Source organism: Salmo salar, chromosome 01, assembly GCF_965601325.2.
Source record: "Salmo salar chromosome 01, fSalSal1, whole genome shotgun sequence".
Classification (NCBI taxonomy): Eukaryota; Metazoa; Chordata; class Actinopteri; order Salmoniformes; family Salmonidae; genus Salmo; species Salmo salar.
The window spans coordinates 40058423-40071734 of NC_138291.1; the positions used below are offsets into that span (position 1 = coordinate 40058423).

The 13312-nt window shown below is 42.5% G+C and overlaps 1 protein-coding gene across 3 annotated transcripts in view; it reads right to left on the reverse strand.

Annotated features, from left to right (window-relative positions):
* The window catches only part of mgaa (MAX dimerization protein MGA a), a 38571-nt gene extending 26220 nt beyond the window's left edge, over positions 1 to 12351 (reverse strand). For 2 of the 3 annotated variants that reach the window (XM_014194860.3, XM_014194858.3), the window contains exons 1-7: positions 12171 to 12315; positions 4425 to 6562; positions 2450 to 4340; positions 1347 to 1434; positions 1164 to 1268; positions 829 to 954; positions 569 to 682 (exon numbers count right to left, since the gene is read on the reverse strand). In XM_014194860.3, coding sequence (XP_014050335.3) covers positions 569 to 682; positions 829 to 954; positions 1164 to 1268; positions 1347 to 1434; positions 2450 to 4340; positions 4425 to 6490 — 4390 coding nt within the window. In that variant the 5' untranslated portion in view covers positions 6491 to 6562; positions 12171 to 12315. Of the gene's footprint in view, positions 1 to 568; positions 683 to 828; positions 955 to 1163; positions 1269 to 1346; positions 1435 to 2449; positions 4341 to 4424; positions 6563 to 12170 lie in introns of all 3 variants that reach the window. The other variant, XM_014194859.3, reaches the window with a different exon arrangement.
* Positions 12352 to 13312: the final 961 nt, after the last annotated feature.

Consider the following 13312-nt stretch of genomic DNA (forward strand, 5'->3'; position numbering starts at 1 on the left):
TGTTGTTTAAATGCTGAGCAATTTATGTCCATACCAGCCTATTGTGTCACACTCGCAAATGCTTCACAATGTATTTCTTTGTAGGTTATAGTCTTGAAATTATTGTAATAACATAGCCTTAATAATTCATTTACATTCCTTCTTAGGGTCCCTGTCTGGCTCCCGACCGATTTAGAGTGTTTACATGCTGTTAATATGACATGTAGCCTATTTGAAAATAATGTTCGCTTCTTACATTCACCTTTTCATGTTTATTCAAATACTTTTCATTCAAATCCATATAGTTTGGTTTCAATAGTTAAAAACCAATTGGTAGTTTCATGTTGTCACAAAAAATAGATGGGTCTTGGTTAAACTGTTTTTTTCGGAGAGTGTGGAGCGGTTTTTAGCAGAGCGGTAAGAAAGGACATGGAGCCGCTCAACTCCGCTCAGAGCTAAAACGTCAAGAATAAACAGTCTCAACTGTATCCCCTCTTCTTGTTTTGTCACCATTCAAGCACCAAGCAGTATTTCCGACAAAAGAGTAGCTAACCAAATCAGAAAATAAGGATTCTTATGTAAATACTACCGTCAGGCTTGGAGGATGCTGCGGAGTCTGAAGGGACAATCTTATCTCTCCAGCCTTTGATTTGGGTGAAGTCTGTTGTCTTGCCCGTCCTGGAAACAAAGGGAACTGAACCACCTGAAGAAAAAAAAAGGTAAAACAATTAACAATGTCTCCTTTTAATATGTATTAACTTCTCCTCATAAAACCCTACACGAGTTACTGAACAAATACTCTCAACCATTTGGCCAAAACAGAAACTCTAATAACAAACGACTACTAACTTGGAGATGACAATCCTGCAGTGCTTGGTCCTGGACATAGCGTGGGTGGCGGTAGAGGTAGATGGACACCTAAGTACTGCAGGTCGATGACCAGAGTGGGATCCAGTAAACTCATCTTCAGTCCAACTTCAAGGAAGACAGATGACAGATAAGCGATCTTCAAGCGTAGACTATGCATCACAAAAAAGCATTCTACCATCATGAGTAGGATTAAAGATGACGGGAACACTGTCATGAAAAGCAAAGTGGGACATCACCCATGCCAGTGTGCAAGTAAGTTGTCGAAAATAAATAGTAAATACTCTGTCATTCACTGCCATTTATTTAGGTGTTACCTTCTTGCAGCACAGGATGAATGACCTGCCGATGCTTCATAACCCTCAGATCGTCCAAAAGAACCTTCTCGAAAGCAGCTATTCTTTCCTCTGTGCTTTCAGATCCTGAAAGATACATCGTTTAATAGATGTCACACTACAGCAGCTTGGGAACATGATGGATCAAATTGTTGTTTTCTGTACCATTCTCTTTCGCCTCGGGGGTTTTCTCAGGTTGTGCGATTGTCGTCTCACGAAATGCAGGCTCTCCTAGGTGGACTTCAAGTGCTTCCTGTAATTTATAACAATTAACTTTTTTTATGTAATTTTATTTCACCTTTATTTAACCAGGTAGGCCAGTTGAGATCAAGTTCTCATTTACAACCACGACCTGGACAAGATAAAGAAAAGCAGTGTGACAAAAACAACACAGAGTTACACATGGGATAGACAAACGTAGTCAATAACACAATAGAAAAATCTATATACAGTGTGTGCAAATACATAAACATGTGACACTACTTGAAACCAATGGATATAGTGAATGCTTTGTTCCTTGTTATGAGCATGTATAAGCCCTTATGTCTTATTGTACAGCTTATAATATGCTGTATTAAATTGTATGCTGTATTATATTGTACTGTATCGCTTTTGTTTTTTATAAAGTGTGGACTGTTGATCAAGCGTGGACTGCTGAAAACAAATAAAACGTACCTTTATTCACTTTATAACAAATATAATCAAAGCAAGGATTTCCTTGTTAAAGACCTACTTGCCTCTTAAACAAGAACCGAGGAAACACAGGTGGCACCTCATGAAATAACGGTAACACTTTACTTGAAGGGGGTATACATAAGGCATTCATAACACCTTTCACATAACAGGTTTGGAGTAGTAAAGGGTCAACAGTTAGTGACAGTGTGCATTGAGCGTTGTGCATCTTCTCTTGTGATCTCTCAATTTGGCAGGATGCCACTGAGTAAACAGCCCTTGGAATTATCTAATTTAATTATATCCGGGAGAAGGTGGATCTGGTGTAAAGAGTGTACCTGGCCTGGATCAAGTTCTGGTCAAAGCACCAATTGTAATTGTCATGTTAAGACTTACATATTGTTCTCTGCCAAGATAAACCAAAAACATGTGTTCTTAGGGTAACACTTGCGTATAATTGTGGTAAGAAGGTTGTTATGAATGACCTGTAACACTCAAAGGGGTTGTAGACAGTTTCATAAAGGTGTTGTGAATGCAAGTAAAGTGTAACCAAAAATGCTGACAGATGGAAGTACATTTAACAATCTATGCGTTACCTTGGAGGTGAAAGAGACAAACAGCTGCTCCTCTACTTCCTCCAGGTTGGGCTGCATGGTGACATCTGTGGGTCCACCAATCACTGGGAGTGGATCACCCTTGGCAGATTTCACTCCTGTCCTAGATCTCTTCTTAGATCTCTGGGGTTTAATGCTCTGGGTTGGCTGACTAGAACCAACCGGTAGAGTAGAACCAACTGGTACACTAGGGGTAATTAAAGTTGGGACATGAGGACATGGGACAGGAGCCGCCTCACTGCTTGGAAAGTCTTCAGTCATCTCAAGTTCATCAGAGATTGAGAAAAAGTGAGTGAGGTCAGCAAGTGAAGGGGTTGGTGACAATGGGTCGGGACCTAACGATGAAAAAGGAGATAACTGGAATGGGAGTGGAGACGGTGTAGAAGGGCGTGTTAATGGTTCATAATTAACTTGAAATGATGAGGCGGGGTCCAGGGGAGGTGAGGATAAGCCAGGGTCCAGAGCAAGTGAGCCAGGGTGAGAGTTAGATGAAAATGAGGCTGCCTCAAAGGGTAATGGGTTAAGGTGAGCGGAAGGCAACAATGGGATAAAGGGTGTTGTTAAAAAAGGATCAGGGGCAGGTAGTGCTAACAGTGATGCATGTGATGAAAGTTCAGAGGAGAGTACAAAAAGGTTTGGGGCCGGAAATTGTTCAAGGGCTGGGAATGACGAGGCAGGTACAGGTAAGGATGGGGCTGGGACCAGTTTCAATTGAACAGGGGAAGGTAAAGGGGGTTCAAGATCTGGTAATGATGCAGGTGATGATGGCTCAAAGCCACCTAGTGAAGGGCCAGGAGATAGTAACGATGGGGTACAGTCAGGTTTCAAAGTGGCAACACTAGCTGTTGATGACAGCGCAGGGGCATTTGAGGGATGGTCAGAGGTAAGTGATGATAGATCAGCCGCTAGGTTCAATGTGACAGGTACAGGGGATGGCAGTTCTTGGGCTGGGGATGACAAGGCAGGGGCTGGTATTAATGAGTCGGGGGTTGGTAACAATGGGTCAGGGAATGGCGACATGAGGGGTGGAGTGGGGGATGATAGTGTAATGGATAAGGTAGGTTCAGCAACAAGTAACGACTGATCAGTAGTAAGTAATACTGGGTCAGGTTCTGGTAACAATGAGTCTGTGGCAGGAACCAAAAAATCTGTGCTCGGGACTGAAATATTGGTGGGTACACGAGCATAGTCTGTGGTTTGCCCAGTGGGGTCAGTAGCTTGAACTACAGCATCACTGGCTGGAAGAACAGCATATCCAGTGGGGACCATTGCTGGACCAGTAGGGTCGGTGGCTGGGCCAGTAGGGTCAGTAGTTAGAACAGCAGAAGATGGGGATGAAGTAGAAGGCAAAGGAGATTTTGGTTTGGTCCTAAAAGGTCTGGATTTCGACTTCAACTGTTGAAGGTAGAGTGCAAGCAGGGGCAAAGGCACAGGTTCAGGTCGTTTGTGTGGTTTAGCCTTCCCCTGCTGCTGTTCATCAGAACCTGTCCTTTTTGCTTCAGAGCTCATTGAGGAGCTTTGAGAAGCCTTTTGACTGCTTTCAACTTCATCTGCTGAATGGTCATTGATAGACACAGGGGTCTTCACAGGTTCCTGGGACTGAGATGAACTGAGGTGGTCCTTTTCACTGTCAATCGTATTCCCATTATCCTGGGTTCCCACATTTTTTATAGTTTTCGACAACACGTCAGGAATCTGGGAAAAATTGTAATTAACAGCTACTTCCACAACTTTTCCTTTGGCAACCATGCACTTAGTGTCTGTTTGCTCAACATTGCAAGCTGTGTTGGTTATCTCCACATTGCACCTTCTTATTTTCAGATGACACTCCCGAATCAGCTCAGTGAAGTTACTTTGGGGAGGACCTATTGTACTGTTCAAAAGATAAATGCAAAAGATTAGAAGTGCATTTTAAAGTAAAGAGCTAACATGCAGCTTACTGAACTTGAGAACTTACCAGGAACTTTGATCAGTGGACTCTTTCTTGCAGACTGACTTTTCACTGTCTGCAACTGTAGCAGTTTGAGCATCGGAGCTAGTGAGTCCTTGATCTGCTACTGAAGTCTTCAGGAAGTTGCGTTTTCCGCGCAAAGACTTTCGGGTATTTTTCACAGGCTTGCGCACCTTGGGAGATATGGTTTCATCTTTCTTCATCTTGGAGGAACTTGATTTCTTGCAAGAGCTGGGTGCATGATCATTAACACTTGACTTGTCAGATTCTCCAAGTGTAACATTTTGAGCATGAAAGCTGAGGAGTCCTTGATCTACCGCTGAAGTGTCTTTAAAGTTGTGCTTTGCCATCAAAGACCTCAGATTACTTCTAAGAGGGTTGAATTCCTTCTGAGATGTGGTTTCTACTTTTTTCAACTCATTGGAGGGACTTGATATCAACTTTGGAGTGCAGGAGCTGGGCCCAATAGAGTTGACCCAGGACTTGTCACTGTCTGCAAGTAAAACATTTTGAGTATCTGCGCTGAGGACTCTTTGATCTAGTGGGGACGTGTCTTTAAAGTTGTGTTTTGCCATCAAAAACTTCAGGTTATTTAGGCTTTTCACAGGCTTGAGTTCATTGTGAGATCTGGTGTGGTCTTTTTTTGACTCATTTGAGGGACTTATTTTGACCCCGGACTTGTCACTTTCTGCAAGCATAACATTTTGAGTATCGGAAGTGAGAAGTCCTTGACCTGCTACAGAAGTATCTTTAGAAGCGCGTTTCCCCATCAAAGACTTAAGATTATTCAGGCTTTTCGCAGACTTGAGCTCAATGAGAGATTTGCTGGGGTCTTTCTTCATCTCATTGGAGGGACTTGATTTTAGCATGGAGCTGGGTCGATGACTGTTGACCTCAGATTTGTCACCAAATGTAAGGGTGACATTTTGAGCATTTGGATTGAGGAGTCCTTGATCTACTGCTGAAGTGTCTTTAGAGTTGCATTTTGCCATCAAAGCCTTCAGGCCACTGAGGCCTTTCACAGGCTTGAGCTCACTGGGAGATCGGGTTTCACTGCCTGTAGGTGTAACATTTTGAGCATCCGCGCTGGGGAGTCCTTTATCTACTGCTGAAGTGTCTTTAGAGCTGTGTTTTGCCGCCATCAAAGATTTCAGGCCATTCAATCCTTTCACAGGCTTGAGTTCATTGGGAGAGCTGGTTTCATTCTTCTTTGAATCATTGGAGGGACTCGTTTTCAGCTTTAGAGCCCAAGAGGGTCCACTTGCAAAAGGGTTGAAGTCTGCTTTAAACTGAGACATGCGTATGTTCTGGTAGGCTGTTACAGCAAAGAACTCAGTCTGGGGAAAGGTGAAGGTTATTACATCATGCCCATTGAGCTGAATATCCTCCGTAGCCATTTCAGCTGAGACCACATGGAGGTGCGGTAAGTACCGGTGCATTGGGTGCAAAATGATATTACCCTCCTGGTCCATGGTGTTGTCAGTGAGCTTAAGCTTGTAGAATGAAACTGGGTTCTGCATCCATTGGTGACCAGAAGATGGAGAGTCTGGGTGGATGAAGATCCGTCTCAGCATATGGGCTTCTGCCTTTCCACTCATTTGCCAGTTTTGCCCAGTCCACTTGTAACGTTTGTTGTCCACAGGGTTGATATCCATGAGCAGATTGTACTTCTGGAAGGGATCCAAACCAGAGATGCGAAAGCGGCAATAAGGGAACATTCTCCGGCCTTGTTTGGTTAGTATCATCTCGGTTTTGCATCTGAAGAACTCATTCCACATGTTGTTGCTGTCCAACACCACCTTGATACCTCTGCGGGTGCTCTCTGGTGGTAAATTCTCTGGTTGGTTATTAGAAATGACAGTGGAGTTAAATGTAAGAGCAACACCCATTGCAGAGCCTGGAGTGGATGTTGCTGCAATAGTTGCTTCCTCATTGGCTACAACTGCACTTGCTTGCCCTGTTTTTAGGGCACCAACTAGGTCAGGGGGAGACGCAGTCGAGTGCAGTGCCATGGGTGCAGCTGCCCCCTCCTCATTAAGAACCATTATTCTCTTCTTCTTGTTGGCGGCCATGAACTTGTCACGGTCTTTTTCGAGGGCAGGACGCCCTCTTACATCCGTCTGTGCATATCTTCATTCTGCATCCTAAAACAAAAATAAAGCGATTTAGCATGATAAAGATATAATCATGAATATCTGACATCAAAAGGCCAATCCACATTAAAATTAAGAGGAAACAAATTAGCAAATGAGTTACCAGGCTATTACCAATTCTCTAGCCAGCCAAATCACCTCATACTGCTACCTTACATTGACAGATCTCTAGAGTATTCTGGCATGCTAGCTGTTATCATAGACGTCCAGTCAATGAGCTAATGCTAGTTAGAGCTGGCTGGCAAAACTACCTCAAACTTCCTTCATAATGGAGGCAGAGAGATAAAAATGGTATCTATGAGTCCACCTGATAAACGGCTTCATTGCCAAAAATCACAAAGTATCCCTTTAAGCTTTGAGAGGAACTATAACACTCCCCAGGGCAGAAAGGAAGATGTACAGTGCCTTCGGAAAGTATTCAGACCCCTTGACTTTTTCCACATATTGTTACATATTCTAAAATGGATTGAATAAAATTAAAATTCTCAGCAATCTACACACAATACCCCATAATGACAAAACAAAAACAGGTTTAGAAATTTTAGCAAATATATTAAAAACTAAAAAAATGTACATAAGTATTCTAACCCTTTGCAATGAGCCTCGAAATTGAGCTCAGGTGCATCCTGTTTCTATTGATCACCCTTGAGATGTTTCTACAACTTGATTGGAGTCCATCTTTGGTAAATTAAATTATTGGACATAATTCAGAAAGGCACGCACATCTGTCTATATAAGGTCCCACATTTGACAGTGCATGTCAGAGCAAAAACCAAGCCATGAGGTTAAAGGAATTGTCCGTAGAACTCCGGAACAGGACTGTGTCAAAGCACAGATCTGGGGAAGGGTACCAAAAACATGTGTGCAGCATTGAAGGTCTACAAGAACACAGTGGCCTCCATCATTCTTAAATGGAAGAAGTTTTGAACCACCAAGACTCTAAAGCTGGCCGCCCAGCCAAACTGAGTAGTCTTGGGAGAAGGTCCTTGGTCAGGGAGGTGACCAAGAACCCGATGGTCACTCTGACAAAGCTCTAGAGTTCCTCTGTGGAGATGGGAGAACCTTCCAGAAGAACAACCATCTCTGCACCACCAATCAGGCCTTTATGGTAGAGTGGCCAGACGGAAGCCACTCCTCAGTAAAAAGGCACAGCCCACTTGGGGTTTGCCAAAAGGCACCTAAAACAAGATTCTCTGGTCTGATGAAACCAAGATTGAACTCTTTGGCCTGAATGACAAGCGTCACGTCTGGAGGAAACCTGGCACCATACCTACGGTGAAACATGGTGGTGGCAGCATCATGCTGTGGGGATATTTTTCAGTGGCAGGGACTGGGAGACTAGTCAGGATCAAGGCAAAGATGAACGGAGCAAAGCACAGAGAGATCCTTGATGAAAACCTGCTCCAGAGTTCAGGACCTCAGACTGGGGCGAAGGCTCACCTTCCAACAGGACATGACCCTAAGCAGACAACCAAGACAATGCAGGAGTGGCTTCGGGACAAGTCTCAATGACCTTAAGTGGCCCAGCCAGAGCCTGGACTTGAACCCAATCGAACATTTCTGAAGAGACCTTAAAATAACTGCGCAGCAACGCTCCCCATCCAACCTGACAGAGCTTGAGAGGCTCTGCAAAGAATGTGAGAAACTGACCAAATACAGGTGTGCCAAGCTTGTAGCGTCATACCCAAGAAGACTCGAGGCTGTAATTGCTGCCAAAGGGTACATCAACAAAGTACTGAGTAAAGGGTCTTAATACTTATGAAAATGTCATATTTCAATTTTATTATCCCCCATTAGCAAAAAATGTATATAAACCTGTTTTTGCTTTGTCATTATGGGTTATTGTGTGTAGATTGATGAGGGGAAAACTATTTAATACATTTTAGAATAAGGCTGTAACCTAACAAAATAAAGGAAAAAGTCATGGGATCTGAATACTTTCAGAAGGCACTGTATATCTAGATTGTTTAAATGTTCTCTCTAAATAATAAGCGCTGTTGTACAATTAAAGATAAAATACACTGCAGTACAAACAGACAGCAATAATCTAATGAATCCAGGGTTTGTGAAGTTAAACCTAGGATAAATATAAGCCTTGGACCCGGTTCGACATGACTGAGGGATCAGCCAATGAAGTTGGAAGTCCCACCCAGTTGACTACATTAAAATGGTGGAAGCCTTCAATGGTGCTGCCCATGCTATTTGGCCTGTTGGACACTAGAAGTCCCACTCTATCCATCTCTGTGGTACGGTCTAAAAAGAGATTCTCCGGTACTTTTTAGCCAGCAGTTCTGAACATAGCACTCACGAGCCAAAAGTGATCCCCAAAAATAGCGTACTACATCGCATATATGTGCACCACATCAATTAATCCAGGGATTGTTATACATAGGATAAATATAAGCCTTCCACAACCACCAGACCACCTAATAATATAATTATTTCATCAAAATAGATTAACTTCCTTTTTTGCAATAACTGATCTGGCTTTCAAGTCTATGAAAAAGCCCTTTTTTGTTACAAATTGAACTCGAACCATGCATAATGCACATTCACTAATAATGACTAACTTCTTGTAGCAGGCATTAGGCTTTAGAAAATTAACACGGGTCTCAACAACCTCTCAAGCCCACATGCTAGTGATTAGCCAGCTAATCTTTATATTTCAAATTTAGCCAAAAAGGGTCCATTTGCTAGCTAAGAAGGTTGAACTGTTTAATTGTTATGAACACCCTTATGTCTGTCTCCAACTATTAAAAGCATGTTAGCCTGCCCACTATTTTCAGATGTTGAAATCAAGAGTCCAACCTTATTTCTCAGAAAGAAGAGTTGCCAATTCCTTATATAATTGTGTTTTATGCTTATTGCACATTTATAAAAACACAGACTAGACAGCCAGTATAAGTCTGACTAAAATACAGCTAACGGTACGTAGTACCAATGCCGCGCACGACAAACTGAACATTCATTTTCCAGAACCAATGTTCGTTGACACTCTCGTTTTAGTAATGTATGATCTGCACGCAATTTGGGTAGTTGAGGCACGCTGAGGTTCTGTATAGTAATCTATGTAAGCCATGTTAAGGGAACAACTCAGGACAGTTAGAGGGACAGTGGCAGGGGATGTTATGTTATGCATAACAAATGTGAAACGGTGATGCAAATGTGTACACAATACACATTTGCATTACCTAGTTTTACATTTGTTATGCATAACATCTCCTGTCCATGGCTGACATAGACTACCATACAGAACCTCAGCATGCCAAAACTCAAACAGCGAGGTGAAACCGCTTGCCAGAGAGGAAGATGTGATCTTTCAACTTTGTTGGTGTGAGAGGCGGGGGGAGGGGCTTGGTGTGTTTAAACCATAGAGAAATAAACAACGCGAGAGGTTTCACTCTCGCTAAAATCTGTCCAAAAGAAGGCCAATGCGTTTCAATGAGCCTGCCTTCCCGTCTTTGGGACAACGACCCCCATTGTTAGGACAGAGACGAGATTAAAAATACAAGAGAACAAGTGGACATGAACTCTCATAAAAACCAAAAATTACAAAAACCTTTATTCTCGCACAAAAACATTAATTCGCTATATCGTCCAGCCCTATCGGCCCTTAACGGTGTGAAGGCTATTTAGATAAATTATTGGCAAAAAAACTAAAATTTCAAACCGTTGAGAAATCACACTTTTACATGCATTCCTCAAAACATTTGCTTACTTTGGAAATATGACAAATTAATTACAAATGATGACTACTAAGCTAAATTGCAACATAGTATAAAAATGTATGAGTCATAGATATTTGGACATTATGCAACTAGGAATAAATACAAACCAAAATGTATCAATAGATAATAAGCAATAAAGTTAAACACAAAAAAAGAAGCACATCGAAGAACTGTAGATCAGTCTTGTAATTTAATCATCAAAACGATAACACATGAACATGCATTTAATTAATCTCCCAGTTTACTACTAATAGCTAAGGAAATTGATTGGTTATAGGCCTAAATGTAGGCCTATTATTGAAGTAGCCTAGGCAGCCAATAGTGCAGATCTATCACCTAGGATTGATGCGCCCAGCCCGTAATACACTTGTGTACCAGCTCACACATAAAGCATCCTCTATTCAGGGTGCAAAGTAGTGCAAACTAAGTTGGAAATCCCAAGCAGTTGAATACATTAAAATGGTGGAAGCCTTCAATTGCGCTGCCCATGAGAAAACGACCTTTTGGCCACTAGAAGTACCCCTCTATCCATTTCTGTGGTACAGTCTAAAAAGAGATTCTCCGGTACTTTTTTTATACTTTTAAGCCAGTAGTTCTGAACGTAGCACTCACGAGACAAAAGTGGTCCCCAAAAATTGCATACATCACATATACGCGGATTTGTGCACCACGTCATTGAGCGCTCCCTCCCTCTCTCAGCTGTGTCCGCCCTGCAACCTCATTGGATAACACTGGGTAGGCCTCTTACTAGCAGTCACTCAAATGCGGGAAATGTAGGGAAAATGGCTTGGTACAGCTTCAAGAAAACAGTCGCTTTCAAACTATGGATTTCATTGCTTACTGAGGTAAAACAGTAATTTGGTTAATAGATTATGCATGTATGAACTACATTGACACATCCAGCCCAAAGCGGGAGGTTTAAAAAAATACCTTTAGTTGCCAAAGTACCGGAGTACATCTTTAATAAAACATAATTTTGCATCACCATTTTCAGACATCTTATGTTGCACAACCTTGGCTGAACGTCCGAAAATCCTAAAATGGTGTTGGAAAACAGTGTTTTATTAAGACTGTGCACATATGAATGGAGGATGCTTTATGTACGAGGAATCCTAGACCATAGTGCAGCTCCAGCGCCCAGCATGGCTGCCTCGGCTATATAATTGAAGATAATTTAGCCTCCCTCACGTGGCCTGAAAAATAAGAGAAAATCATATTGTTCACAGGAAATGTGATGCTGACATCAATGTTTTGACGGAAAATGGACACCCTAACAAACATGTCGTCGACTTACTTGAATAATTCGTTTCAGGGTCAAGTTATGAAATAGCAGCCTACTGTAGGGTACTTGTACCTTCTACTGTTATAGAGAAAACGTTTGAGAGGACATCTCGAATGACTACCGTATACGTATGCTACGGACATTTCTAAAAGACAGCGATAATATCGTGAAATCAAAGAACTCACGGCGGCCATTTTGCATTACCATACGCGACAACCCAGGTAAACAAACATGATCCTGGCGGACCTACTGTATTGCCGGCGAACCGTAATCGCATACACTGTGGTGTTTGTTGACAACACCAAGTTGTGGCACGAATGGTGTGTCCTCTATACTTTACTTATAAGTAGATAGAAATCCTTCTCTGCAAATGGCCTCGATGCCATGCACTGCGGCGACTAAAAACGTGGCTTGGGCCTGCAAGGCCTAAGCACTAAAGCCTTGCCAACACGATCGAATTCAATGGCGCCTGATTCCCAACTCAACATGGTGGCCACATCCTCAGACTAGAAAGAGAAGACTTGGAGCTTGCAATATCAACTTAGTCTTTCTCGACGGGATCATGTGCTTCACTAAACACATGGATTACCTTTTGCACATTTTAATGGATCAAAATATGCGATGGCAGTCGTCGATTCCTTGTGTAATCCCTTCCTTTTCCTCAGTTGAAAGCATAATATACAGTACCTCGCATCTCCCATCTGGAGGAATCATGCGTGCTGGAGAAAGACGTCACAGCTCCGCGGATGCACGTTCGGGTCTTTCTGCGCAGACTCAGCGCCTTTGTATCACATGATTCAAACCCGAGGGAGAAAATGCATGCTGAAGTGGTACGGAACGCCGCCATGTGGAGATTTGAAACTCCCCGCTTTTTGGTAGGTGGCCTTCCAACAAAGACTGAATGGTTGGGGTGTAAATATAATCCAAGTTTGATCATGTCGACTGTACACGTAACGACAGACAAAGCCCGTGGGCATGCTTATTCGGGGGGAGATGTGCTAGCCAACCAGCTCTAACCAGATTGAAACGGTCAATGCAAGAATTTACCTGCGACTTCGCTGTAATTGCATCTCAACTTGGTGTTTACTAATGAACTTTTATTGGTCACATACAGATATTTAGCTGATGTTATTGCGGGTGTAGCGAAATGCGTGTGTTCCTAGCTCCAACAGTGCAGCAACGTTAGTATCTAACAATTCACAACAATACACACATCTAAAAGTAAAATAATGGAATTAAGAAAAATATAAATATTAGGACGAGCAATGTCGGGGGCATGGACTAGATACAGTAGAATAGAATACAGTATATCCATATGAGATGAGTAAAGCAGTATGTAAACATTAGTGACTAGTGTTCCATTATTAAAGTGGCCAGTGATTCTATGTATATAGGGCAGCATCCTCTAACGTGCAGGGTTGAGTAGCCGGGTGGTAGCCGGATAGTTAGGGTACTAATCCGTAGCTAGTCAGCCATAACTAGTCAGACGATGTAAGAACACTTGGTTGCGGTCCAAACGCAAATCAGACAGCCCTCGGTCCTAAACCTTCAGCCCTTGAATGACGTTTTACATCATCACATACGAGTGTAGCGACCTCAAATGTACCTTGCCCAAACGAGGGAGAGTGATGATCGAAGAGGCAACGTCCTTGGTGGAAATCTTGAATTTCGGCTTAAAAGCAACTAACCTCAAGCTATTAATGTACCTAGCAAGCTAATGTAGCTAGCTAC